The sequence below is a fragment of the Petromyzon marinus genome, chromosome 68 (assembly GCF_048934315.1).
Source record: "Petromyzon marinus isolate PM22_M1 ecotype Great Lakes invasive population chromosome 68, UKy_Petmar_22M1.pri1.0, whole genome shotgun sequence".
Lineage (NCBI taxonomy): Eukaryota > Metazoa > Chordata > Hyperoartia > Petromyzontiformes > Petromyzontidae > Petromyzon > Petromyzon marinus.
The window spans coordinates 4761981-4789737 of record NC_133734.1 but is presented as its reverse complement, the minus strand read 5'-3'; the positions used below and the strand labels follow the sequence as shown (position 1 = coordinate 4789737).

At 51.4% G+C, this 27757-nt stretch overlaps 2 protein-coding genes across 3 annotated transcripts in view; both read left to right on the top strand.

Moving 5' to 3' along the window:
- The first annotated feature begins 389 nt into the window (after positions 1–389).
- LOC116956901 (histone H2A.V) lies at positions 390–13843 on the top strand. Its single transcript, XM_032978775.2, has 5 exons — positions 390–538; positions 6514–6597; positions 6803–6946; positions 9735–9834; positions 10676–13843. Exons 1-5 carry the CDS (start codon positions 536–538, stop codon positions 10735–10737), a joined length of 393 nt encoding a protein of 130 aa, XP_032834666.1. The 5' UTR covers positions 390–535; the 3' UTR covers positions 10738–13843.
- Positions 13844–18202: 4359 nt separating this feature from the next.
- The window catches only part of POLR3A (RNA polymerase III subunit A), a 92182-nt gene continuing 82627 nt past the window's right edge, over positions 18203–27757 (top strand). The window contains exons 1-4 of one of the 2 annotated variants that reach the window (XM_076054824.1): positions 18203–18331; positions 19937–20006; positions 25553–25688; positions 27518–27655. In XM_076054824.1, coding sequence (XP_075910939.1) covers positions 19963–20006; positions 25553–25688; positions 27518–27655 — 318 coding nt within the window. In that variant the 5' untranslated portion in view covers positions 18203–18331; positions 19937–19962. Of the gene's footprint in view, positions 18332–19936; positions 20007–25552; positions 25689–27517; positions 27689–27757 lie in introns of those variants that run through there. The other variant, XM_032978694.2, reaches the window with a different exon arrangement.

The window sequence follows — 27757 nt, the reverse complement described above, 5'->3', positions numbered from 1 at the left end:
CCCCACACCCTCCGACATGAACCAATCAGATTCTAACTCTCTAAACCCCCAGCCACCCTCCGGCGTAAACCAATCAGATTCTAACCACCCCCCCTCACCCGCCCTCCCTCAACCAAAGGCGAACGCTCATTGGCCGTTGGTCCCTGTGCGGCCAGCATTTAACCCAATCACATCGTCCCGTTCGCCAACTCGGGGGAGAGGGGTCCCTCCTGACCCCACCCCTCCCCCCCTCCCCGGTGTGGAGGGGGGGGCTGGGCGCGCATCGGTGGAGGAGAGTGGGGGGGTGTAGATCGGGGGGGTAGGTGGGGGGTGGCAAAGCAACAACCAATCAGAAACGCGGAGAATCTTCAACGAGGGGGGGCACCCACCCTCCCCCTTCCCCCGCCCCTCTGTCGCTCCGCCCCGGTATAAAAGGGGCGCCTCCTCCCTTCCCGCCCTTTTTTTGTGCTCAGTTCGTTGTGAATTCTCCGTGGGGTGACCCCCAGCGCCGTCGCCACTGCCGCTTCCACCCCCTCACAGACGAACTGCGACCGCCATGGTGAGGTGTTCGTGGTGGTGTTGGTGGTGTGGGTGGTTGTGGTGTGGTGGAGGTGGTGAGGTGTTGGTAATGGTGTTGTGTGGTTGTTGTAGTGGTGGTGGTAATGGGGTGGTGGTGTGGTGGTGTGTCTGTGTGGTGGTGGTGGTGTGTTGTGGTGTTGGTGGTTAGTGGTGGTGGTGGTGTCTGTGTGGTGGTGGTGGTGGTGGGTGGTGTGTCTGTGTGGTGGCGGTGGGTGGTGGTGTGTCTGTGTGGTGGTGGGTGGTGTGGTGGTGGGTGGTGTGTCTGTGTTGTGGTGTGTCTGTGTGGTGGTGGTGGGTGGTGGTGTGTCTGTGTGGTGGTGGGTCGTGTGTCTGTGGGGTGGTGGTGGGCGGTGGTGTGTCTGTGTGGTGGTGGGTGGTGTGTCTGGTGGTGGGTGGTGTGTCTGGTGGTGGGTGGTGTGTCTGGTGGTGGGTGGTGTGTCTGTGGGGTGGTGGTGGTGTGTCTGTGGGGTGGTGGTGGTGTGTCTGTGTTGGTGTGGTGGTGGGTGGTGTGTCTGTGGTGGTGGGTGGTGTGTCTGTGTGGTGGGTGGGTGGTGGTGTGTCGGGTGGTGTGGTGTGGGTGGGTGGTGGTGTGTCTGTGGTGGTGGGTGGGTGGTGGTGTGTCTGTGGTGGTGGGTCTGTGTGGTGGTGTGTCTGTGTGGTGGGTGGGTGGTGGTGTGTCGGGTGGTGTGGTGTGGGTGGGTGGTGGTGTGTCTGTGGTGGTGGGTGGGTGGTGGTGTGTCTGTGGTGGTGTGTCTGTGTGGTGGTGGGGGGTGGTGGGGTGTCTGTGTGGTGGTGGGTGGTGTGTCTGTGTGGTGGTGGGTGGGTGGTGGTGTGTCTGTGTGGTGGTGTGTCTGTGTGGTGGTGTGTCTGTGTGGTGGTGTGTCTGTGTGGTGGTGGGTGGGTGGTGGTGTGTCTGTGTGGTGGTGTGTGTGTGGTGGTGTTGTAGCGGCTAACCAAACACCACCAGTGACAGCACCGGTCCTGGGCTTCCCTTAGGTCAACTCGGCCTCAAATGAGTTGGTGGTGTAGCACTGGGGGAGAGACAAAGACGGCCGGGCGTGGTGGTGCTGGTAGCCACCCACCCCCTCTGTGTAGCCACAGTGCGGGTAGCCTTCATAGGTGATGCTCGTTAACAGCACTTGCCCCGACAGCCCTGCTAGAGGCTACCTGGGGGATCTTTGTGTTTGTGTAACAGCACTTGCCCCTACAGCCCTGCTAGTTTACCTGGGGGATCTTTGTGTGTGACTGCACTTGCCCCTACAGCCCTGCTAGAGGCTACCTGGGGGCTCTGTGTTTGTGTGACTGCACTTGCCCCGACAGCCCTGCTAGAGGCTACCTGGGGGATCTTTGTCTGTGTTTGTGTAACTGCACTTGCCCCAGCAGCCCTGCTAGAGGCTACCTGGGGGCTCTTTGTGTTTGTGTAATTGCACTTGCCCCAGCAGCCCTGCTAGAGGCTACCTGGGGGCTCTTTGTGTTTGTGACTGCACTTGCCCCAGCATTCCTGCTATAGGCTACCTGGGGTTGCTTTGTCTGTGTTTGTGTAACAGCACTTGCCCCTAATTTATGTTAGAGGCTACCTGGGGGTTCTTTGTGTAACTGCACTTGCCCCTACAGCCCTGCTAGAGGCTACCTGGGGGGTGTTTGTGTGACTGCACTTGCCCCTACAGCCCTGCTAGAGGCTACCTGGGGTTGCGTGGCCACCTTTGTCTTTGGTGTCTCTTCGTGGGGGGAATTTTTAGGTTTTATAACCAAAATTAAAAGTTTTAAAAGCATAAAATTCGTTGCAAATTGTGAAGTAGAGAGAGAGGGGGGGCCGGGTGTTTGTATTTATTTAATTTGCAAAAAGCGGGTTTAGATGCGAGGATTTATTTAATTTTATTTAGATTTTTTTTTGTTGCGGCCTAGCAGCTCCTCGCCTGGTTTAGGCCTGCGCCTCCTCGCTTACATCAAAATTTAAGCGTCGATGTTGTTAGCTGGGTCCCCCCTCCTTTTTATCAGCGATCGTGAGCGTCTATCGTGTGCCCCCCTTTTTGTTTATATATTTAGAATAATTATTAACAGCCGTGGAATCTATTTTTTTAGGCATTGTGAAGCGACCGCGATAAATTCCCGCCCTTTTTTTTCTCCTCCCCCCCCTCCCGTTGGGTGTTGTTACAACAACAATCTCACGCTATGTTGGGCAACTTTAATAATACTAATAATAATGACGACGACGATACAAAAGTGTTCGGGACAAAGCTCGCGCTTAGTCGTAACCTTTTTTTTATTTTGATAAAAAAAGTGTTTAAAGTTATTTTCCCCTCATACCAACAAACTCCCCCTCATCATACCACGATAAGTGGGCAACTTTAATAACAATAAACGTATCGCGATTAAAGCTCTTAGTAACGTCGATTATATACATTTTGTTTATGTTAATAAAAATAAAATATGGAAAGTTATTTTCCCCTCATACCAACAAACTCCCCCCCCCCTCATACCACGCTAATTCGGCAACTTTAACAATACTAATAAGACGTATCGCGATTAAAGCACTTGGTAACGTCTATTATATATACATTGTTTTGTTTATGTTAATAAAAATTATAAAATATGGAAAGTTATTTTCCCCTCATACCAACAAACTCCCCCCCCCTCATACCACGCTAATTCGGCAACTTTAACAATACTAATAAGACGTATCGCGATTAAAGCTCTTAGTAACGTCTATTATATACATTTTTTGTTTATGTTAATAAAAATAAAATGTGGAAAGTTATTTCCCCTCATACCAACAAACAACTCCCCCCCTCATACCACGATAAGTGGGCAACTTTAATAACAATAAACATATCGCGATTAAAGCTCTTAGTAACGTCTATTATATACAGTAATTTAATATTGAAATTTATTTTACCCTCATACCAACAAACAACTCCCCACTGAGGGGTGAATTTAAATAACAATATTAACTTTTATTTACAAAATACCGCTTCAAATAGATCTTTATATTACAGTATTTGTAACGTCGATTATGCGTTTGTTGTTTTAAACATAAATAAAATGTTTTAAATTATTATTTCACCTCGTACCAACGACTCCACGCTTAAGGGTAGAGGTGGAGCTTAAGACAAATTAAAGTATCGCTTTAAGGATATATTTATATTATTATTTGTAACGTCGATTAATTTGTCGTTTTAAAAAATAAATAATAAATACCTTTTTCCCCCCGTACCAACAACAAACTCCACACTGAGGAGGTTTGAGAACTTTAATAACAATAATCTCATTATTCTTTGGGTCTTTCGGTAAAGTCGCGTAGATACGTTGAAAGAAAATAACAAAAAAAATAACAATTTTTTTTCAACCTATCTGCATTAAAATCACGTAGATAGTTTGAAAGAAAATAACTAGAAAAATAACAATTTATTTTCAACCTATCTACGTTAAAGTCACGTTAACAGGTTGAAAGAAAATTACAAAAATAATTTATTTTCAACCTATTTACGTAAATGTCACTTGGATAGGTTGCAAGAAAATAACTAAAACAAATAACTATTTCAACCTATTTACGTGACTTTACCGAAAGACCAAAATAATATGAATCCCTGCAGTCCCGAAAGCTTTACGTCAAGATTTAACAACAATAATAATGACAAAACTAATCACAGGTGCCGTGGCAGGGATATCTTTTTTTTCTTATTCATAATGTCGATGTTTTAAAAATTGGTTTAATTATTTTAAACTAATTTCCCCCTCGGGTGACCAATGTTCACCAAGTTGTGTTTGTGTGATGTGCGTGTTGTCTTTTGTGGTGTGGTTTTTGTGTGCGTTTTAACGGGCAACTTCCTAACTGGAGCTATGTTAGCTTACTAGTAGTAGCTTAACTATATGCATAGTTAGTAGCTCATGTTTGTCCAAGTTTATAGTAGCAACCAAGAGTCTTAACGCATAGACCCATAGACTAAATTATGATTATTTCAGCAGGTGCTAAGGCAACTTACTAACTGGAGATATGTTGGCTTTGGTAGTAATAGCAGCTTAACTAAGTATTCTATCTTGAAGTTGAAGTTTATAGTAGCGGCCACACAGACTGAACTATTACATCGCTTTCCAGGTCTAAGGCACCACTAAACTGCTGTGTATCTTTTTTCAGAAGCCACCTGGCCCATCCCAAATAATAGCAGCTCAACTCGGTGGCTGAAATCATCATCATCACGTGGACATTTATAGCAGCAGCCACTTGGTTGGGTTACTATCATTCGTGATGGCCCAAGTTGCTTCTGAAACAGAGCTACATCACTCAGTGGGGGGGGCCTTATTACTACACCTGGTCAAATACAACATATTTTAGCGTGGGTCTCTGCGAGTCTCCTAGAATCATGGCTTTCACGGAGTACAGTAAAAAAAAACTTGGATTGCGAGCATAATTCGTTCCGGAAACGTGTTTGTAATCTAAAGCACTCGTCATATATCAGGTGTGTGATCACGTGACGCTCGGCAGTACAAAGCGTGTATACGTACTACTACTCGTATTGCAAGACCCTCGCTCGTTTATCAATTTAATATTTATTTAAACGTTTTGCCCGTCTTGCAAAACACTCGTGGGCCAAGTTACTCGCAATCCAAGGGTTTAGTTTTATTTGGCTGCTATTGTAAATTTCTACGTGAGAAGCCACCTCAGAGCTGTCGTCTTTGATTGCCAGGTCGCTTCTGAGGGAAGATTTTCGCAGCTTAGTGGGCCTTGCACCTGGTGAATAAAATAGTTTAGTTTGTGCCTCGGTGACTTTGTCTCTAAATGGGTCTCTTTGAGTGTGGGTCTCTATCGTTCTGGACCTCTGTGGGTCTGTATGGATCTCTACGAGTATGGGTCTGAGTGGGTGTCTGTGGTTTCTTATGTATCAGTGGGTCCCTATCTGTATGGGTCCTATGGGGATCTGTATGAGTCTGAGTATGTGTTTCCATGTATCTGTATGGGTCACTATGAGTGGGTATCTGGATGGGCCTCTGGGTCATTATGTATCTGTTTGGGTCCCTATGAGTGTAGATCTTTACGTATCTATATGGGTCACTGTATCTGTATGGTATTTCTATGGGTCGCTACGTACTTATAGAGGTCCCTAATATATGGCTCTCTGTATCTATATGGGTCCCTGTGTATCTGTGAAGTTATGAATGTGCTCGGGGTGGGTTTGATAATAGGTTTTTCCCCCTTTTTTTTCTGGCAACACAACAGCTGTTAAGTTAAAACGCCAAACTGAAACCTTTTACAAGGCATCCATATCCGCATTAACCACAATGCTTGTGGTCAGAATGCAAACACACAAACACGCTCTGATAATATCTGTGGCATTGTCCTTGAAGCTGATTGGTCCACACCAGAGACGGCTTTCTTTTGAGCCTCGTCTCAAACGGTGCTAGACCAGAGGACGCCGCCAAAAGGCGAACACAGCTCAAAGACAACGCCACCATCAGAGTAATGAGGGCTCGGGGTGAGCATCTACATCATGGGACCTCCTTTGCTAGTACCAAAATATAACAATAGGTTTCCCCTATTATATCAAAATATAAGAATAGGTTTCCTCCTATTATATCAAAATATAACAATAGGTTTTCCCCTATTATATACACAAATATAACATTAGGTTTCCTCCTATTATACATGAAAATATAAGAACAGGTTGTCCCCTATTATATCAAAATATAACAATAGGGTTTCCCTTATTATATACACAAATATAACAATAGGTTTTCCCCTGTTATAAATATGAGAATAGGTTTTCCGCTATTATATACATTATGGGACCTCCTTTGCCAGTACCAAAATATGATTGTTTTTTCCACTTTCACAATGTTTTCTCGGTTTGCGTTCTGACCACAAACATTGTTGTTAATAATGCCGACACGACTCCTCGTCAAAGCTTTCGGATGCCCACGACGTCGTAGGTTTATTTTACATTTTTTTCTTTCTTTCAGGCTGGAGGCAAAGGCAAAGCGGGAAAGGACTCGGGCAAGGCTAAGGCCAAGGCGGTGTCTCGCTCCCAGCGCGCTGGCCTGCAGGTCTGCACGATGCTCCTACACCCACCACCGATCTACCCTGCGCCGTTATCGCGACGCCTGTCGGCCCGTTGTCACGGTGTCGGTCTGGCGGTTATTGTGACGGCTGCGGCGGTTATCGTGGAATTGGTCCGTCATGGGCTGCACGGGGATCTTTGTCTCTCCCAACCCCCCTCCCCCCCCCCCCCGTTGCGCGATGGTCCCCCAGTTCCCCGTGGGTCGAATCCACAGGCACCTGAAGACTCGCACCACGAGTCACGGGCGTGTGGGAGCCACCGCCGCAGTCTACAGCGCAGCCATCCTGGAGTACCTCACCGCCGAGGTGCTCGAGCTGGCGGGCAACGCCTCCAAGGTACCGCGCTAAGTACTACACTACGTACTACACTACACTACGTACTACACTACACGCTACGTACTACACTACGTACTACACTGCGTACTACACTGTGTACTACACTGTGTACTACACTGTGTACTACACTGCGTACTACACTACGTACTACACTACATGCTACGTACTACACTACATGCTACGTACTACACTACATGCTACGTACTACACTACATGCTACGTACTACACTACACACTACGTACTACACTACGTACTACACTACGTACTACACTACACACTACGTACTACACTACACACTACGTACTACACTATGTACTACACTGCACACTATGTACTACACTACACACTATGTACTACACTACACACTGTGTACTACCCTACACACTACGTACTACACTACACACTACACTGCACACTATGTACTACACTACACACTATGTACTACCCTACACACTATGTACTACCCTACACACTACGTACTACACTACACACTACACTACACACTACGTACTACACTACACACTATGTACTACACTACGTACTACACACTACGTACTACACACTACGTACTACACTACGTACTACACTACATACTACACTACACACTACGTACTACACTACACACTACACACTATGTACTACACTACGTACTACACTACACACTATGTACTACACCACACACTACACTACACACTATGTACTACACTACACACTACGTACTACACTACACACTACGTACTACACTACACACTACACACTACGTACTACACTACACTACGTACTACACTACACACTACGTACTACACTACACACTATGTACTACACTACACTACGTACTACACACTACACTACACACTATGTACTACACACACTATGTACTACACTACACTACGTACCACACTACGTACCACACTACGTACCACACTACGTACCACACTACGTACCACACTCTACACTATGTACTACACTACACTACGTATTACACTACGTATTACACTACGTACTACACTACGTACTGCACTAAACTACGTACTGCACTACACTACGTACTACACTACACTACGTACTACACTACACTACGTACTACACTACGTAGTGCACTACGTACTACGCTACGTACTACACTACACACTACACTACGTACTACACTACACACTACGTACTACACTAGATGCTACGTACTATGCACTACGTGCCGCGCGACATACCACACTACACCACACTCTACAAACTGCGTACTGCACCACAAACCATGGACTGTACTACACCACACTGTAACACTGTACTACACCACGCTGCAACACTGTACTACACCACGCTGCAACACTGTACTACACCACGCCGCAACACTGTACTACACATTGCAACACTGTACTACACCACACTGCAACACTGTACTACACCACGCCGCAACACTGTACCACACCACACTACAACACTGTACTACACCACACTGCAACACTGTACTACACCACACTTAACACTGTACTACACCACACTACAACACTGTACTACACCACACTGCAACACTGTACTACACCACACTACAGCACTGTACTACACCACACTGCAACACTGTACCACACCACGCTGCAACACTGTACTACACCACACTACAACACTGTACTACACCACACTGCAACACTGTACCACACCACGCTGCAACACTGTACTACACCACGCTGCAACACTTTACTACACCACACTGCAACACTGTACCACACCACGCTGCAACACTGTACTACACCACGCTGCAACACTTTACTACACCACGCTGCAACACTGTACTACACCACACTGCAACACTGTACTACACCACACTGCAACACTGTACCACACCACACTGCAACACTGTACTACACCACACCGCAACACTACTACACCACGCTGCAACACTGTACTACACCACACTGCAACACTTTACTACACCACACTACAACACTGTACCACACCACGCTGCAACACTGTACTACACCACTCTGCAACACTGTACTACACCACGCTGCAACACTGTACTACACCACACTGCAACACTGTACTACACCACACTGCAACACTGTACCACACCACACTGCAACACTGTACTACACCACACCGCAACACTACTACACCACGCTGCAACACTGTACTACACCACACTGCAACACTTTACTACACCACACTACAACACTGTACCACACCACGCTGCAACACTGTACTACACCACTCTGCAACACTGTACTACACCACGCTGCAACACTGTACTACACCACACTGCAACACTGTACTACACCACACTGCAACACTACTACACCACACCGCAACACTGTACTACACCACACTGCAACACTGTACCACACCACACTGCAACACTGTACCACACCACGCCGCAACACTGTACCACACCACACTGCAACACTGTACTACACCACACTGCAACACTGTACCACACCACACCGCAACACTGTACCACACCACGCTGCAACACTGTACCACAAACTAGACTGCAACACTGTACCACACCACGCTGCAACACTTCACCACAAACTACACACCACTACGTACTGTGCCACAACACTACGTACTGCACTAAACACTGCGCACTGTACCACAGACTGCGCGCTGTACTACACCACTTGCTGAACTGCACCACAAGCCACGTACATTGGACAAGGTGCACTGTACTACACAGCACACTCCACTGTGCATTGTGTACTGTACTACGTTAGACACTAGGTACTGTACTCGCTGTGTGTACACTACAGTGTACTGTACTCACTGTACACTGGCTGTGTGCGGGCTCACTAGGATCTGAAGGTGAAGCGCATCACCCCTCGTCACCTCCAGTTGGCCATCCGTGGCGACGAGGAGTTGGACTCCCTCATCAAGGCCACCATCGCTGGGGGAGGTGAGCCGGAGAGCTCGCTCGCCCGCACGATGGCCCCCTCGCTCGCTCGCCCCCACACTCACATGCTCGCCCACTCGCTCGCCCGCACGATGGCCTACTCGCTCGCCCACACGCTCGCCCACTCACTCGCTCGCCCCCACACTCACACGCTCGCTCACTCGCCCGCACGATGGCCCACACGCTCGCCCACTCGCTTGCCCCCACACATGCTCGCTCACTCACTCGCCCACTCGCTCGCCCGCACGATGGCCCACTCGCTTGCCCGCTTGCTCGCCAACACGGTCACTTGCCCCCACACTCTCGCTCGTTCACTCGCTCACCCACGATCGCTCACTTACACTCCCACACTTACCCGATTACACACTCGCACACTCAGGCTTTCTTGTGCTTTTTACACGCTTTCATTTAACTCGCTCTGTCTGTCTGTTGTATCCTCAAATCTTGTAAGTCAATTTTAATCCACTTCCCAATGTCGTATCGACTGCAAACTTGGTAAACTTGCGTCAAACTGATGACAATACTATATCCTATCATTTAGAAAAATCAATATTTTTCAACATTCTTTTTTATGTTATGTTTCGGCTTTGCTCTAATTGTCTATGGTCAACTAACTTTGCCTGTAATTGTGGCAAGCTTCGGGGCCACTTACTGGAGTCGTGGAGTTCTTCCATTACTAATAGCACATTTCATTAAAGCGTGTTTTTTATTTTTAATATTACCTTGTTAATAATTTTGATAGTGCTAGCTAAACGTGGTCCCGTAGGTGATGGGTCGTGTCGTTGCTGAGGGGATGCGGCGCTCGCCAACTCTGTCTGTGTGCGTGTCTCTGCGATTGTCCCAGGTGTGATCCCTCACATCCACAAGTCTCTCATTGGCAAGAAAGGGCAACAGAAGACAGCCTAGCCAGGCCCACAGCTACCCACTTGCTACACACGGACACCATTACCACTCACTAGACATGAACACACGCTACACCAACACACGGACACCAGTACTACTCGCTACACACACACGCTACACATGAACACACGGACACCGGTACTACACGCTACACACGGACACGCGATGGAGACGTGAACAGGCAGACTCGTTCACCGCACACACTCGCATATACACACTCGCACGATACGCCACGGACATTCACACACCTCTCGTTCACTCGCACGGACATTCGCACACCACTCGTACACTTGCACGATACGCTACGGACATTCACACATGAAACACTCGCACGGATATTCACGCACGCCAGCGCGCACTCAAGGTTGTCACTCGCACTGCTCACACTCCCATTCTGGCTTGCAAGCACTCACACACCCACTGTCACACACCTACTGTCACCCACACAGTCACACACACACCCACTGTCACACACCCACTGTCACACACCCACTGTCACACACCCACTCACCCACACAGTCACACACACACCCACTGTCACACACCCACTGTCACACACCCACTGTCACACACCCACTGTCACACACCCACTGTCACACACCCACTGTCACACACCCACTGTCACACACCCACTGTCACACACCCACTGTCACACACACAGTCACACACACACTGTCACACACACACTGTCACACACACACTGTCACACACCCACTGTCACACACCCACTGTCACACACACACAGTCACACACACACTGTCACACACACACTGTCACACACACACTGTCACACACACACTGTCACACACACACTGTCACACACACACTGTCACACACACACTGTCACACACACACTGTCACACACCCACTGTCACACACCCACTGTCACACACCCACTGTCACACACCCACTGTCACACACACCCGCTGTCACTCGCACACACCCACTGTCACTCTCGCATACACCCACTGTCACTCACTCTCGCACACACACTGTCACTCACTCTCGCACACACACACACTGTCACTCACTCTCGCACACACACACCCACTGTCACTCACACTCTCTCGCACACACACACTCACTCGCACTCACACTCTCTCGCACACACACACTCACTCGCACTCACTCTCGCACACACACTGTCACTCGCACTCACTCTCGCACACCCACTGTCACTCTCGCTCACACACACCCACTGTCACTCACTCTCGCACACACACACCCACTGTCACACACTCTCGCACACACACACACACCCACTTTCACTCACTCTCGCACACAGTTACTCACTCTCACACACACACACCCACTGTCACTCACTCTCGCAGACAGTCACTCACTCTCACACACACACACCCACTGTCACTCTCGCACACACCCACTGTCACTCACTCTCTCGCACACACACACACTGTCACTCACTCTCTCACGCGCACACACACACAGTGATGGTCTCGCACGCGCCGACTGGCAGACGCGCGCTTGTACAGACGCTCGCAGCGCACTAACGTAGCGCACTCGGCATCGCCTGGATTCGAAGGCGTTGGGGTTGGCTGGGTGTGTTGGTACACGTGTCTTGGTGTGTGTGTGTCTTGGTGTGTGCGTGTATTTGTGTGTGTGCGCGTGTTTGTCTTGGTGTGCGTGTGTCTTGGTGTGCGTGTGTCTTGGTGTGTGTGTGCGCGTGTTTGTCTTGGTGTGTGTGTTTGTCTTGGTGTGTGTGTGTGCGTGTTTGTCTTGGTGTGTGTGCGCGTGTTTGTCTTGGTGTGTGTGTGTGCGTGTTTGTCTTGGTGTGTGTGCGCGTGTTTGTCTTGGTGTGTGTGTTTGTCTTGGTGTGTGTGTGTGCGTGTTTGTCTTGGTGTGTGTTTGTCTTGGTGTGTGTGTGTGCGTGTTTGTCTTGGTGTGTGTTTGTCTTGGTGTGTGTGTGTGCGTGTTTGTCTTGGTGTGTGTTTGTCTTGGTGTGTGTGTGTGCGTGTTTGTCTTGGTGTGCGCGCGCTTACGAATGGACCCACCTGCTCGTTGGTTTCTGCCTCGTCGAGTCTCTCACCGTCACCTCCCCCACCACCACCAACTCATCCTCCTCAGCCGCGGCTACCAATTCGCCCGGTCTCTCTGCTCGTGGCGAATGCCAGGGGCCGGTTGGTTCTGTTACGGCCTTTGGTTGTGTGGGGGGTGGTGGCGGCGTTCCCCCACGGTGGCCTGGTTGGGATGGCGACTATCGTTCCGATGTGGGTTCGATCTCCGCTCTTAGCCTGACCATGCCTGCCGCTGTAGATGTTGGGAGAGTTGGAGATGGGAGGTAGAGAGATGGGGTGGAGGAGGGAGAGATGAGGGGGAGGGAGAGATCCATCTCCTCTCCCCGTTCTCTCTCGCTACCTTTCACCTCTCCTCCGAGTTGACTTATTTTTAAACACAAATAATTAACTTTTACGGGATGAGGAGAGAGGATGGATTTGCCCCCTCCCCCCCCCCCCCCCCCCGTTAACCCAGCCTGGCACTTGCGGGGATTAATTGTTGCAGTTTGTCGATGGTTGTAAAGGGGGGGGGGGGGAGGTGGTGTGGGGTTGGGTTTTACAAACTACGTACGACGGGGTTGGCCTCGCCACAACCTGCGGTGGTGGTGTTGGTGCGACTCGCTACGACTCGGGGCTTGACTTGGCGCTTGTCCACCCCCCCCCCCAACTCGCAGTGCTCATCCACCCTCAAACGGCGGTCTGTTCAGAGGCTGCACGTGGCAGTGAGATCCTGGGTGGGTTTGGTTAACGTTACAGTTCTGCAGGAGTTGGTGGTGGTTGTTGCTGAGGTTTTGGCTCGCGTCTCTGACCCCCGTTCCAAAACCTGCCAGCCCACCCCTCCCAGCTACCCTCTGGGAAATGCAAAAAGATTGAGGGAAAAAAATAGTTTCTTGACGCGGAGACATACAGAGGAGACACGCATGGAGACACACGGAGACAGACACACACACTCGGAGACATACAGGGGACACGCGCGGACACACACACACATGTTTGATTGTTTTAGTAACATAGGGTTTGAAAATCCCCTCCCCCCCACCCTCCTGTCTCTCTCCCCGTACCCACTTTTTATAATAAATTTTGCTTCTCCTTAACCATCTACCGGTCATCTCAGTCATTACAACAACGACCGCCATTCGCCGCTAAGTGGCGGTGACGTCACCGCGACGCCTGTGCCAGGCCATGTGCACCTTGAGGCCATTACAACAGCCCCTGGCACCTCTACAGGGTCCGCCCCGACACCTCCTGTTGGCAGAGCCTTCGAAGCTTCACGCGAAGGGCTTCAGCACCTGGCTGATGCTCGCAGCACTTGCCCCTACAGCCCTGCCAGAGGCTACCTGGGGAAGCTTTTTTTGTTTTTGCGTCTGTCCGAAGGGGTGCAGGCTGCTAGCTTGATCAGGCGACGGCCAGATTGGTGGAGCAGTCTTCCCGTCTTGCACATCCACGCCTCTGTAAGGAACGATACAGGTGGAGGACTTCTCCACAAATCTGGCTGTCGCCTGATGATGCTGGTGGTGATTACTGGCGAAACGTCACGGTGCTCGGATTGTAAATGTTGTGGCTTGGCTCTCCAACACACCGGTGTGCTGTACGAGTATACTACACCATACACTACACCACTATACACTGCTACACTATACTACTATACAATATTACACTACTATACACCACCACTACTATACACTACACCACTATGCACTACACACACATTACACTACTATATTATACCTATTTTACACTACTATACACTATTTTACACTACACTACTATTACACTATTTTACACTACACTTATACACCTACAGTGAGGGAAAAAAGTATTTGATCCCCTGATGATTTTGTAAGTTTGCCCACTGACAAAAAAATGATCAGTCTAATTTTAATGGTAGGTTTATTTGAACAGTGAGAGACAGAATAACAACAAAAATCCAGAAAAACGCATGTCAAAAAATGTTATAAATTGATTTGCATTTTAATGAGGGAAATAAGTATTTAACCCCTTCTCAATAAGAAAGATTTCTTGCTTTTAGGTGTCTTTTATACAGGTAACGAGCTGAGAGTAGGAGCACACTCTCAAAGGGAGTGCTCATAATCTCAGTTTGTTACCTGTATAAAAGGCACCTGTCCACAGAATCAATCAGATTCCAAACTCTCCACCATAGCCAAGACCAAAGAGCTCTCCAAGGATGTCAGGGTCAAGATTGTAGACCTCCACAAGGCTGGAATGGGCTACAAGACCATTGCCAAGCAGCTTGGTGAGAAGGTGACAACAGTTGGTGCGATTATTCGCAAATGGAAGAAACACAAGAACTGTCAATCTCCCTCGGCCTGGGGCTCCATGCAAGATCTCACCTCGTGGAGTTGCAATGATCATGAGAACGGTGAGGAATCAGCCCAGAACCACACGGGAGGATCTTGTCAATGATCTCAAGGCAGCTGGGACCATAGTCACCAAGGAAACAATTGGTGACACTACGCCGTGAAGGACTGAAATCCTACAGCGCCCGCAAGGTCCCCCTGCTTAAGAAAGCACGTATACATGCTCGTCTGAAGTTGGCCAATGAACATCTGAATGATTCAGAGGACAACTGGGTGAAAGTGTTGTGGTCAGATGAGACCAAAATGGAGCTCTTTGGCATCAACTCAACTCGCCGTATTTGGAGGAGGAATGCTGCCTATGACCCCAAGAACACCATCCCCACCGTCAAACATGGAGGTGGAAACATTATGCTTTGGGGGTGTTTTCCTGCTAAGGGGACAGGACAACTTCACCGCATCAAAGGGACGATGGACGGGGCCATGTACCATCAAATCTTGGGTGAGAACCTCCTTCCCTCAGCCAGGGCATTGAAAATGGGTCGTGGATGGGTATTCCAGCATGACAATGACCCAAAACACACGGCCAAGGCAACAAAGGAGTGGCTCAAGAAGAAGCACATTATGGTCCTGGAGTGGCCTAGCCAGTCTCCAGACATTAATCCCATAGAAAATCTGTGGAGGGAGCTGAAGGTTCGAGTTGCCAAACGTCAGCCTCGAAACCTTAATGACTTGGAGAAGATCTGCAAAGAGGAGTGGGACAAAATCCCTCCTGAGATGTGTGCAAACCTGGTGGCCAACTACAAGAAACGTCTGACCTCTGTGATTGCCAACAAGGGGTTTGCCACCAAGTACTAAGTCATGTTCTGCAGAGGTGTCAAATACTTATTTCCCTCATTAAAATGCAAATCAATTTATAACATTTTTGACATGCGTTTTTCTGGATTTTTGTTGTTATTCTCTCTCACTGTTCAAATAAACCTACCATTAAAATTATAGACTGATCATTTCTTTGTCAGTGGGCAAACGTACAAAATCAGCAGGGGATCAAATACTTATTTCCCTCACTGTATGGACGTCCCCCTAACACATCCTGGGGTGAGGCTATCGGAGCTTCTCTTCAAGGTTGACGGCTTCACCGTCTTCGGGTCGACAAGAGCAGCGGGAGCCTCTAGCAGGCTATAGGGGTAAGTGCTGTTAGTGGCACCTACACACAAAGATCCCCCGTGTAGCCTCTAGCAGGCTGCAGGGGCAAGTGCTGTTAGTAGTAGCACCTATACACGGACAAAGATCCCCCAGGTAGCCTCTAGCAGGCTGTAGGGGCAAGTGCTGTTAGTGTCACCTACACACAGACACAGATCCCCCGTGTAGTTTCTAGACAGGCTATAGGGGCAAGTGCTATTAGTAGTAGCACCTATACACAAAGATCCCCCGTGTAGCCTCTAGCAGGCTGTAGGGGCAAGTGCTGTTAGTTGTAGTACCTCTACACAGACAAATATCCCCCGTGTAGCCTCGACACCACTATCACCGCTACACCACCACCACTACACCACCATCACCACTACACCACCACCACTACACCACCATCACCACTACACCACCACTACACCATCACCGCTACACCACCATCACCGCTACACCACCATCACCACTACACCACCACCGCACCACCATCACCACCGCTACACCACCACTATCACCACCATCACCACTACACCACCACCAATACACCACCATCACCACTACACCACCACCACTACACCACCATCACCGCTACACCACCATCACCACTACACCACCACTACACCACCATCATCACCACTACACCAGGTAACTCATTTGAGGCTGAGTGAACCGAGGGGAGGCCCAGAACCGGTTCAGATAATCGACACTGCTGTTGGACGTGAGCGGGAATCGAACAGCGTTGGTGTACGGTGCTTTTTTCAGGAATATTTTGCTGTTTTTTTCATGGATTTTCTGTTTTGCACAGTCACACATAGTCACTTTAAGATGTTTTTCTTGTTCGTGTTTTTGTTTGTTGTGGTTGCACCCGATTCAAGAACCGAATGGCTCACAGGGCTATACCAAAATAAATAAACTGAAACTGAAAAAAACTGAACTCAGGCACCTAGCCTGGTACAGCAGCGGCACAACACATGGCACCTGCAGGGTCTGTCACGTGACCTCCTGGTGCACCTCGCCTGGCACAAGCCCCGCCTTCCCCACTCTCCCTCTAAGCTCCTCCCACCCTCTTCCCGACCCTCCAAGCTCCTCCCACCCTCTCCCCTACCCCCCTCACTCCTCCCCCAAGCTCCTCCCACCTCCACGCTCCTCCTATCTCCTCCCCTACCCCTCCACCCTCCCGCTAAGCTCCTCCCATCCCCTATCCCCCACCCTCCCCTAAGCTCCTCCCATCCTTTCCCCTTACCCCCCACCCTCCCGTTAAGCTCCTCCCATCCCCTCCCCTACCCCCCACCCTCCCCTCAAGCTCCTCCCATCCCCTCCCCTACCCCCCTCTCCCCTCAAGCTCCTCCCACTCGTTCTCCTACCCCAAGCTCCTCCCATTCCCTCCCCTACCCCCCACCCTCCCCCCAAGCTCCTCCCACCCCTTCCCCGACCCCCACCCTCCCCTCAAGCTCCTCCCACCGCCTCCCCTACCCCCCAAGCTCCTCCCATTCCCTCCCCTACCCCCCACCCTCCCCCTAAGCTCCTCCAATCCTCTCCCCTACCCCCCCACTCTCCCCCAAGCTCCTCCCACCCCCTCCCCGACCCCCATCCTCCCCTCAAGCTCCTCCCACCGCCTCCCCTACCCCCACCCTCCACCTGAGCTCCTCCCATCCCCTCTTCTAATCCCCACCCTCGCCCTAAGCTCCTCCCATTCCTTACCCCCCCACTCTCCCCCCAAGCTCCTCCTACCCCTCCCCTTACCCCCCACCCTCCCCCTAAGCTCCTCCCATCCCCTTCCCTACCCCCCACTCTCCCTCCGAGCTCCTCCCACCCCCTCCCCCACCCTCTCCTCAAGCTCCTCCCACCCCCTCCCCTACCCCCCACCCTCCCCTAAAGCTCCTCCCATCCCCTACCCCCCACCCCGTCACTAAGCTCCTGCCACCCGCTCCCCTACCCCCCAAGCTCCTCCCCGTACACCCCGCTCACTAACCCGGATGTGGATTCCCTGTTAACCCGGATGTGGGCGGGGGGCCCCGTTGACCCAGAAGTTGTCGCAGAGGTGAACCGGAAGAAAACCGCTGAACTCGACTTCACGTGGAGGTGAGAGACTTTGTGCACCTAGCCTGGCACACAGAGACACGGCGTGCACCTAGCCTGGCACACACAGAGACACGGCGTGCACCTAGCCTGGCACACACAGAGACACGGCGTGCACCTAGCCTGGTACACACAGACACACGGCGTGCACCTAGCCTGGTACACAGAGAGACACAGAGACACGGCGTGCACCTAGCCTGGCACACACACACAGAGACACGGTGTGCACCTAGCCTGACACACACAGAGACACGGCGTGCACCTAGCCTGGCACACACAGAGACACGGCGTGCACCTAGCCTGGCACACACACAGAGATACGGCGTGCACCTAGCCTGGCACACACACAGAGACACGGCGTGCACCTAGCCTGGTACACACACAGAGACACGGCGTGCACCTAGCCTGGCACACACACAGAGACACGGCGTGCACCTAGCCTGGCACACACACAGAGACACGGCGTGCACCTAGCCTGGCACACACACAGAGACACGGCGTGCACCTAGCCTGGTACACACAGACACACGGCGTGCACCTAGCCTGGTACACAGAGAGACACAGAGACACGGCGTGCACCTAACCTGGCACACACACAGAGACACGGCGTGCACCTAGCCTGGTACACACACAGAGACACGGCGTGCACCTAGCCTGGCACACACAGACACGGCGTGCACCTAGCCTGGTACACAGAGAGACACAGAGACACGGCGTGCACCTAGCCTGGCACACACACAGAGACACGGCGTGCACCTAGCCTGGTACACACACAGAGACACGGCGTGCACCTAGCCTGGCACACACAGACACGGCGTGCACCTAGCCTGGTACACACAGACACACGGCGTGCACCTAGCCTGGCACGCACAGAGACACAGAGACACGGCGTGCACCTAGCCTGGCACACACAGAGACACGGCGTGCACCTAGCCTGATACACACAGAGACACCGCGTGCACCTAGCCTGGCACACACAGAGACACGGCGTGCACCTAGCCTGGTACACAGAGAGACACGGCGTGCACCTAGCCTGGCACCACAGAGACGGCGTGCACCTAGCCTGGCACACAGAGACACTGTGTGCACCTAGCCTGGCACACAGAGAGACACGGCGTGCACCTAGCCTGGTACGGTGGTGTGTGGAGAGACAAAGGCGGCCGGGCGTGGTGCCGGTAGCCTTCATAGACGCTCACTAACAGCACTTGCCCCTACAGTCTGTTCGAGGCTACCATGGAGAGCTTTGTGTGTAACTGTCTGTGTGTGTGTGTCTGTGTGTGTCTGTGTGTGTGTAACTGTGTCTGTGTGTGTCTGTGTGTGTGTGTCTGTGTGTGTGTCTGTGTGTGTGTCTGTGTGTGTGTGTCTGTGTCTGTGTGTCTGTGTGTGTGTCTGTGTGTGTGTCTGTGTGTCTGTGTGTTTCTGTGTGTGTGACTGTGTGTGTGTCTGTGTGTGTGTCTGTGTGTGTGTCTGTGTGTGTGTGACTGTGTGTGTGTATCTGTTTGTGTGACTGTGTGTGTCTGTGTGTGTGTCTGTGTGTGTCTGTGTGCCTGTGTGTGTGACTGTGTGTGTCTGTGCTTGTGTGTCTGGGTGTGTCTGTGTGTGTCTAAGGTGCTCGCCAACACGAGCCTTTCACCATGGTGAAGGAACAGTTCAGGGAGACGGATGTAGCCAAGAAGATGTGAGTTGACACACACACAGACACACACATTGACACTGACACACACAGACACACACAGACACACACATTGACACAACAACAACAACAACCGCCATTCGCCACTAAGTGGTGGTGACGTCACCACGACGCTTGTGCCAGGCTATGTGCACCCTGAGGCCACGTGAAGTGTCGAACGCCTGCTGGCAGGAGGTCACGGGGCAGACCCAGGTGCCACGGGTCGACTGACTGAGATGACTGGCTGATGCACCACCTGTGCCCCCTACTGTGCCAACCTGCTGTGCTTTAGCCACCCGGCGCTCCGCTCGCTGTTGTGAGCGTCGCTCCTCCGCCCTCCGTTGTTGTTGGAGGGCGACTGCCTCCAACTGCCCAGTAGCATCCTTCACGAGCCTCCTCCACAGAGGCCGATCTTGACACCGCTGGTACCAGTCATCGGCAAGTCCACTCAGCTCCACGTCCTCCTGTACCACATCACTCCATCTCTTCTCTAGCCCGTGCCGCGCCCGCTTAGCCCCCTCAATCCGACCAAACAAAAGCTGTTTCGGCATGCGGTGGCTGGGCATGCGGGCTACATGACCCAGCCATCGCAGCCTTGCCTGCCGGAGGAGCTCACCAATGGGACCCTGCCCAGATCTTTCAAGGATTTGTGAGCTCCTCACACAATCCAGTCTGGTTAAACCCAGGATGGATCGTAGGCAGGCCAGCCTAAATGTTTCCAACCGGCGAAGATGTTCCATTAGGGGGGTCCACGTTTCGCAAGCGTAGAGAAGGGAGGGAATGACCGTGGCCGAGAAGACCTGAAGCTTAGTGCGGAGCGACAGACCAGGTAGCTTCCACACAGCGTTGCGCAACCGATGAAAAGATATTGCCGCTCGACTGATTCGGAGTGAGACCTCTGCTGTTAAACTGGAGCCAGTCATAAGCACACTGCCCAGGTATGGGAAACTCTCCACTCTCTCCACAACTGCCCCATCACCGATTGGGAGTTGTGGGGGTGGAGTGTCCGATGGTACAAAATACCCAGGCAGGTGCTTAGTTTTGGTGGGGCTGATGGTAAGGCCCCACCTCTTAGTGGCACGCTCCAGTCTCAGCAGCAGCGTCTCCAACTCCTCCTCTGACTGAGCAGCTATTACCAAGTCATCAGCATACATAACGTGGTTGAGCAATAGGGAGCCATCCCTTGACCGCACCCGGGCATCGATTAGCCTCCCATTATATCTGTACCATATGGAGATTCCCCCGGTACAGCTATTGAAGGCTTCACGAACCACGTGGTCAAAATAGATGTTAAATAATGTGGGAGCCAGAGGACATCCCTGTCGCACCCCAAGGTGTACAGGGAATGGCTCTGACTCCCGGCCACGTAGTTTTACCCGGGCCCGCTCACCATCATGAAGGTCCTTAATGATCGTGAGCAGAGGGTCAGGTACTCCAAAAGCACGAAGAACGACCCAGAGCCCAGGCCTACTGATGGTATCATAGGCCTTGACCAGGTCAATAAAGCAGAGATGTAGGTCTTGTTGGAATTCCCTACACCTCTGCTGTAGCAGACGGACAGAAAATATGGCATCTGTGCAGGACCGCCCTTTCCTGAAACCGCATTGGGGCTCCGCAAGCCTCTCCTCAGCGTGCCTGGCAAGGCGATGCTGAATAATCCTTGCCAGGACCTTTCCCGGCACACTGAGGAGTGAGATGCCCCTGTAGTTGTTACAGTCTGTGCGGTCCCCCTTCTTAAAAAGGGGGACCACCAGGGCATCCTTCCAATCCTGCAGAACCCATCCAGTGGTCCAGACTGTTGTTATGATGTCATATAGGGCAGTCTGTGCACAAACGCCACCCTCCTTCAGCATTTCGCTTGGGAGATCATCTCTGCCCGCTGCCTTTCCTGGTCTCAGACTCCGGATCGCCTTCAATACTTCCTCAGCAGATGGCACCTCAGCCAGCCACTCACAGGGGGTGACTTCATCCAATATTTGAGGCACCGCAGCCTCAGCAGGGTCATCCTCACTTTGTGCCACGATGTTTTCCTGGCTGAGGGATTTTCCCTCCCCCAGGACCTCACAGAAATGCTCAGCAAATCTGCGAACCTGTTCCTGGGGGTCGGAAATTGGATCACCGCTTTTTCCCCTAATGATGGTAATAGGTGTGGCGCTGCAGGTTACTTTTTTGATGGAGTTAAATAGAGATTTGTGATCACGGGCCACTGAGGCAGACTCCATCTCCTCAGCAACCCGCGACCACCACCCATCCTTGCAGCGCCTCACAGCTCTCCGAACCTCCGAGCGAAGGCTGCGGTAAGCCTCCTCATTCTCTGACGTGGGATTCTGTAGCCGATGACAGTGGGCCTGTCGCTTTTTCTCAACCATCCTGAACAACTCTGTCATCCAGGGTGTCTGGGGAGGTCTGGACCGCGTACCCAAAGCAGCCATTGCAGCTGCATGAGTCACAGTCCTAAACCTCGCCCATTTACCCTCGACATCAGGAGGAGTCGGGGACGATGCCAATCCCAGCCGCAAGCGATGATGAAATTCTCGCTTGCAACTTTCATCAGATAACTGAGACCAGGCCACTTTAGGTTGGAATGGGGTCCTGGGTGTACACCCACCACCGGAGTGGAAGAATGGCAGGCGCATCTTACAGATGACTAGTCGATGGTCAGAGGGCAGATCAGCTCCACGGTAGGTCCTGGTGTCAAGGACATGAGCTCGCATTCGCTGGTCCGTCACTATGTAGTGCTTGGACCCGGCATGCATCCATGATGTTGTGTGGATGCGCCGATGCCGGAACAGCGTGTTGGTAATTACAAGCCCATGGGCTGCACAAAAATCTAGCAGCCTCCTACCGTTGTTATTGAGCTGATCTGGCCCATGCCCTCCAATCACTCCAGACCAGGTGCCAGTATCATGACCAACTCGGGCATTGAAGTCACCCAACATGATGACTCTATCCCGAGGGGCCACTTTAGCCAGCACCTGTGACAGGAGGTCATAGAAGGCATCTGACTCATCGGCTCTGCCTGCATCCCTCCACGGATGTTCATCTTCGGTGGGGGCATAAGTAACCACGACCACCATTCCTCGCCTCCGGTTGATGGGAAGGCGAGCCCAAAGTAGCCTGGGGCTTACAGCTTCCCACACCTCACCGCCACGCTCCCACACCCCCTTCATTATTTTGTTCGAAAGAAGAGCCACACCCTGTTGTTTGGCAGTCTGCTGCCCCGAGTAGAGGACTGTCCACCCCTCATGGTGGCAGGAGCCAGAGCCGGTCCACCGGACCTCCTGAATGCCGCATAGATCCAGGCGGTACCGGTCCAGCTCCCGACAGAGGAGTGGCAGCCTCTCCTCTGCAGTGAGCGTTCGAACATTCCACGTGGCCACCCGTAGTGGCTTTTCGTTGTTTCTGGAGTAGCCCCGAGGGTAGGTATTCAATCTCCTGGCTCCGCCAATTGGGGTTTGGCCAGGAGACGTCATAGACGCCTGGCCCCCCGGGGCCTCCGGCACAAGCTTAGTTGTTACATATTTCAGTTTAATTCGTGGTTTTGTGGTAATTAATTGAAGGTGGAGGGGTTACCAGCCCCTCGCACCCGTCCAGAGCCCCCGTTTAGCCCCTGTGGTGGACACATATGCCATGAGGGGAGGAGCCAATCAAAATTGGAACTCCCCCCACAGCGCTGTCCACGACAGAGTTGCCCGTCCGGCACCGCGAGGAGGTAGGGGGTTGTTTTGCCGGACCACATTGACACACACACTGACACACACACACTGACACAACAACAACAACCGTCATTCGCCACTAATTGGCGGTGACGTCACCACGACGCTTGTGCCAGGCTATGTGCACCTTGAGGCCACGTGAAGTGTCGAACGCCCGCTTGCAGGAGGTCACGGGGCAGACCCAGGTGCCACGGGTCGACTGAGATGACTGGTTGATGCACCACCTGTGCCCCCTACTGTGCCAACCTGCTGTGCTTTAGCCACCCGGCGCTCCGCTAGTTGTTGTGAGCATCGCTCCTCCGCCCTCCGTTGTTGTTGGAGGGCAACTGCCTCCAACTGCCCAGTAGCGTCCTTCACGAGCCTCCTCCACAGAGGCCGATCTTGACACCGCTGGTACCAGTCATTGGCAAGTCCACTCAGCTCCACGTCCTTCTGTACCACATCACTCCATCTCTTCTCTAGCCCGTGCCGTGCTGGTTTAGCCCCCTCAATCCGGCTGAACAAAAGCTGTTTCGGCATGCGGTGGCTGGGCATGCGGGCTACATGACCCAGCCATCGCAGCCTTGCCTGCCGGATGAGCTAACCGATGGGACCTTGCCCAGATTTTTCAAGGATTTGTGAGCTCCTCACACAATCCAGTCTGGTTAAACCCAGGATGGATTGTAGGCAGGCTAGCCTAAATGTTTCTAACTGGTGAAGATGTTCCATTAGGGGGGTCCACGTTTTGCAAGCGTAGAGAAGGGAGGGAATGACTGTGGCCGAGAAGACCTGAAGCATAGTGCGGAGCGACAGACCAGGTATGCTTCCACACAGCGTTACGCAACCGATGAAAAGATATTGCTGCTCGACTGATTCGGAGTGAGACCTCTGCTGTTAAACTGGAGCCGGTCATAAGCACACTGCCCAGGTATGGGAAACTCTCCACTCTCTCCACAACTGCCCCATCACCGATTGGGAGTTGTGGGGGTGGAGTGTCCGATGGTACAAAATACCCAGGCAGGTGCTTAGTTTTGGTGGGGCTGAGCAGCTATTACCAAATCATCAGCATACATAACGTGGTTGAGCAATAGGGAGCCATCCCTTGACCGCACCCGGGCATCGATCAGCCTCCAATTATGTCTGTACCATATGGAGATTCCCCCGGCACAGCTATTGAAGGCTTCACACACACACAAAGATCCCCCATATAGCCTTAACAGACTGTAGGGGCAAGTGCTGTTAGCGAGCACCTATGAAGGCCGGAACGGTACACGAGGGGGTGGGTGGCCAGCACCACGCCCGACCGCCTTTGTCTCCCTAATGGCAGTGTTTACTACACTACACCGCACGAGGTACTCATTTGAGGCTGAGTCGACCTAGGGGAGGCCCGGGACCGGTTCAGATAATCGTCACTGGTGTTGGCCGTGAGCGGGAATCAAACCCGGGTCACCAGGTTCATAGCGCAGTGCGCTAACCGCTACACTATCGCTCCACACACAGACACACACACTGACCCACACACACTGACCCACACACACTGACACACACACTGACACACACACTGACACACACACACAGATACACACACACAGACACACACACACAGACACACACACACAGACACACAGACACTGACACACACACAGACACACACACAGACACTGACACACACACAGACACTGACACAGACACACACACAGACACACACACAGACGCACACAGACACACACAAAGACACACACACAGACGCACACACACACAGACACACACACAGACGCACACAGACACACACACAGATACATACACAGACACACACACAGAAACACACAGTAACGATCTCTGCTGTGCCACCACCAGAAGCCACATCTGCTTCGGCCTGCAGTCGGCCGAGCAGATGAAGCGACAATCTCACATCCACGTGGTGAGTAAAAGTCTCTACTCACAAGACGGTGCCCACAGCCCCGTGCCCTACGGAGTGCTGGATCACCGCATGGTGAGTCTACCGCTGTCACTGCCACACCGCCATCACTACTATTACACTACTATCACTACTATTACTACTATTACACTACTCTTACACTACTATCACTACTACTATCACTACTATTACACTACTATCACTACTACTATCACTACTATTACACTACTATCACTACTATCACTACTATTACACTACTCTTACACTACTATCACTACTACTATCACTACTATTACACTACTATCACTACTACTATCACTACTATTACACTACTATCACTACTATTACACTACTATCACTACTATTACACTACTATCACTACTATTACACTATTATCACTACTATCACTACTATTACACTACCACACTACTATCACTACTATTACACTACTCTTACACTACTATCACTACTACTATCACTACTATTACACTACTATCACTACAACTATCACTACTATTACACTACTATCACTACTATTACACTACTATCACTACTATTACACTACTATCACTACTATTACACTACTATCACTGCTATTACACTACTATCACTACTATTATCACTACTATTATCACTGCTATCTGTGTCTCTGTGTCTCTGTCTGTCTCTGTGTCTTTGTCACTCTGTCTGTCTCACTGTGTTTCTGTCTGTCTCACTGTGTCTCTGTCTCTCTGTCTCTGTCTCACTGTGTCTCTGTCTGTCTCACTGTGTCTCTGTCTCTGTGTCTCTGTCTGTCTCTGTGTCTTTGGCTGTCTCACTGTGTCTCTGTCTGTCTCACTGTGTCTCTCTGTCTCACTGTGTCTCTGTCTCACTGTGTCTCTGTCTCTCTGTCTCTGTCTCTGTGTCTCTGTCTCACTGTGTCTCTGTCTCACTGTGTCTCTCTGTCTCACTGTGTCACTGTGTCTCTCTGTCTCAGGGCACGAGTGACAAGGAGCGGCCGTGCCTCTCCTGCTCCAAGTCTCACTTTGTCTTTGTCTCTCTGTCTCTGTGTCACTGTGTCTATGTCTCTGTGTCTCTGTGTCACTGTCTCACTGTGTCTATGTCTCTCTGTCTCTGTGTCTCTGTCTGTCTCTCTGTTTCTGTGTCTCTGTGTCACTGTCTCACTGTGTCTATCTCTCTCTGTCTCTGTGTCTCTGTCTGTCTCACTGTGTTTCTGTGTCTCTGTGTCTCTGTCTCTGTGTCTCTGTCTCTGTGTCTCTGTCTCTGTGTCTCTGTCTCACTGTGTCTCTGTCTGTCTCACTGTGTCTCTGTGTCTCTGTCTCTGTGTCTCTGTCTGTCTCACTGTGTCTCTGTCTGTCTCACTGTGTCTCTGTCTATCTCACTGTCTCTGTGTCTCTGTCTGTCTCACTGTGTCTCTGTCTATCTCACTGTCTCTGTGTCTCTGTCTGTCTCACTGTGTCTCTGTGTCTCTGTCTCTGTGTCTCTGTCTCACTGTGTCTCTGTCTCTGTGTCTCTGTCTCTGTGTCTCTGTCTCTGTGTCTCTGTCTCACTGTGTCTCTGTGTCTCTGTCTCTGTGTCTCTGTCTCACTGTGTCTTTGTCTGTCTCAGGGCACGAGTGACAAGGAGCGGCCGTGCCTCTCCTGCTCCAAGTCTCACTTTGTCTCTGTCTCTCTGTCTCTGTGTCTCTGTCTCACTGTCTCACTGTGTCTATGTCTCTCTGTCTCTGTCTCTCTCATTGTCTCACTGTGTCTGTCTCTGTGTCTCTGTCTCACTGTGTCTCTGTCTCACTGTGTCTCTGTCTCTGTGTCTCTGTCTCACTGTGTCTCTGTCTCTGTGTCTCTGTCTCACTGTGTCTCTGTCTGTCTCACTGTGTCTCTGTCTCACTGTGTCTCTGTCTGTCTCAGGGCACGAGTGACAAGGAGCGGCCGTGCCTCTCCTGCTCCAAGTCTCTTGCCGACTGTCCCGGCCACTTTGGCTTCCTGGATCTGGAGCTGCCTTGCTTCCACGTCGGATACTTCAAGGCTCTCATCGGAGTTCTGCAGGTGACCCAGGGGAGATGTTGACTACCTCGCCCGGTACGCAGGAGGTCGCGGGTTGCATCCCGTGTACCCTGTGAGTCGCTGACTAGCTGGGGGAGATGTTGA

Coding starts and splice junctions, on each gene's coding strand:
- LOC116956901 (XM_032978775.2), top strand. Junction 6,947..9,734: donor TGGCGGGCAACGCCTCCAAG/GTACCGCGCTAA, acceptor CGGGCTCACTAG/GATCTGAAGGTGAAGCGCAT. Junction 9,835..10,675: donor GGCCACCATCGCTGGGGGAG/GTGAGCCGGAGA, acceptor CGATTGTCCCAG/GTGTGATCCCTCACATCCAC.